The sequence below is a fragment of the Buceros rhinoceros genome, unplaced genomic scaffold, assembly GCF_000710305.1.
Source record: "Buceros rhinoceros silvestris isolate BGI_N320 unplaced genomic scaffold, ASM71030v1 scaffold10276, whole genome shotgun sequence".
Classification (NCBI taxonomy): domain Eukaryota; kingdom Metazoa; phylum Chordata; class Aves; order Bucerotiformes; family Bucerotidae; genus Buceros; species Buceros rhinoceros.
In genome coordinates this window covers 36,940-39,163 of record NW_010415794.1, presented here as the reverse complement: position 1 = coordinate 39,163, position 2,224 = coordinate 36,940, and the positions used below count along the sequence as shown (strand labels likewise).

General features: G+C 41.7%; 1 protein-coding gene across 1 annotated transcript in view; it reads left to right on the top strand.

Annotated features, from left to right (window-relative positions):
• The first annotated feature begins 2,080 nt into the window (after window positions 1-2,080).
• The window catches only part of TMEM67 (transmembrane protein 67), a 30,714-nt gene continuing 30,570 nt past the window's right edge, over window positions 2,081-2,224 (top strand). The window contains exon 1 of the mRNA XM_010137544.1: window positions 2,081-2,161. Within this exon, the coding sequence (XP_010135846.1) occupies window positions 2,105-2,161 (57 nt within the window). The 5' untranslated portion in view covers window positions 2,081-2,104. The remainder of the gene's footprint in view (window positions 2,162-2,224) is intronic.

The window sequence follows — 2,224 nt, the reverse complement described above, 5'->3', positions numbered from 1 at the left end:
GGGCTCTGGGCTCAGGTTTTGGCGGTAAAACAGCAGTCCTCAGGGGCAAGCCTGAAAAGGCAGCGAAAAGGGCCAGGATCCCGCAAATCCGAGAGTGGCCACAGCACAACTTGGGTACCTGTGTCTGAGATACAGCCCAGCGAAACGTGACGTGCCGTGCGGGGCCGATGGAGCTTGACCAGCTCAGGCTGCTCCGCGCTGAAATCTGCATCCCAGCAGCGAGCGATGCGGGCTCTGGGCTCAGGTTTTGGCGGTAAAACAGCAGTCCTCAGGGGCAAGCCTGAAAAGGCAGCGAAAAGGGCCAGGATCCCGCAAATCCGAGAGTGGCCACAGCACAACTTGGGTACCTGTGTCTGAGATACAGCCCAGCGAAACGTGACGTTTTCATCAGTAAAATCCCATAGGCCCCAGAATTTAACTTGGAACTCCCTGTCAAAACTCACGTGTCTAGGATACTAAGTATCTGAGATTTTCAGGGTGTGCCCATACTGCTCTAGGTCCCACGCGGGGTTTGGAGCATGCACAATGCACCTTGGCAGTACTAAATGAAAGATACAGATGGTGGTTCACTTTCTTTATGAGATAAGATGATAGTGCCCATCTTTTATAAACTCCCAGTCCAAGAGAAATGGTAGTTTGGTGTTGTGTGTACAGAATCAAGTTCAAGACTAAGACCCAACGGCATCTCTACCTCAGTTGTGTGCAGGGATCTGGATGGCTGTTGTGTAGAAGCTGGTCGCTTCTTCTACCACTGTCATGGTATCTCACAAGAGTAACTGAGTAGTTTACTTGCAGACTAAATGCACTGTTAGAGTTTTCAGACCCCCTGATAATGTGGGTGTCCAAATCCATAACTCACTTTTAGGCTTGAATCTTCCTCTTAACTCAAGGTCTTCAAGGAGAGGTGAATTCCACGAGGAGGTCAAGGACTTTTTTTTCCTGCAGCATCTGACAGGAGCAGTGTAGGTAGCTGCCACTCAGTCTGCTGTTCTGATCTTGTCTGAATTCCACTTGAGATTGCTCACGTATGCCCATGCACTCCATGGCTAGCTCATCGTTATGGAACCTGCTTCCAAGCAACATGCCTAAAAATTTAGGTATCATCACACTGAATGACACAGCTCCAGAATCTTCACTGATCAATTTTCACTGAAAAAGCCCACTGATTGGGCTTTTTCTTCTTTATAATTAGGTTTGACTGAATGGTCATTTTGAAGAATACTGTTTCTGTAAAACTGATCTCATGAGGATGTACTTTCAGGTTATAAAACTTTTCACAGAATTTTATGCAATTTTTACATGCATAGTTCAATAACCTTAAATAACAATAAACATCAGGGGTTTTGTATATAGAATCAGTTTTGGATTGTGGGATGTGCTAAAAATATGAGACATCCATGATAGCGAGACTGAAAAAGTTTCAGAGAAAAAAGTTGTTGAGCCCTAGCAAGGAAGTGCTATGATGTGCCATGCAGGTAGCATTTACTTCAATTTCATACTAAACATTGGGCACGTTCTGTTATTCACAGAAAACCATTCATAATATAGCTTGGTTCCTATGCACAATTTTAAAATAACTTTACCAACAGAAGTTATATTTTGAAAAACCTTTGCATATAAACATGTTTTGGTTAGGATTGACTTCCTATTCCAAGGGTAGAAGCTGTATACAAACATACAACGCTGATGTTGTGGAGAGAATGGGCTAAGAATGGCATTGGGGCAAGATTTAGAGGGAGAGATTATATCTGTTATTAGACCAACTGATACAGTTTAGTAAAAAAAAAACTACCAAAACAAAACACCACAAAAACACAAGCTCTGGTTTCCTGTTCCACCCTGGTGAATCAGTCCTCCTAGTAAAATTTTCCTAAAACATATTTGCACAAACTAACATGAACATGTTTTAAAAAGCCAGATAATTTCCATGCACATCTCACGTGTTTATCTGTCTGTCCAATAATCTATATTGATCTCTTGAGAACAATATCAGTTCTTCTTAGTATTCTGTGGGAAAAAAAAAAAGAAGTTTTATATAGGCTAAAAGTCCATTTGTTTGGGTTTTTTTTCAGGTAGTTCATGTGTATGTCAGCCGGGATACAGGATGGTTTCTCGTAACGATGGATCCTCTTTCATTTGTGAAAAATGCCCAGAAAATGCGGTAAATGTTGAACTTTTCATACTTTGCTATAATAATAATGCTTTCTTTTAACTTTAAAATTCC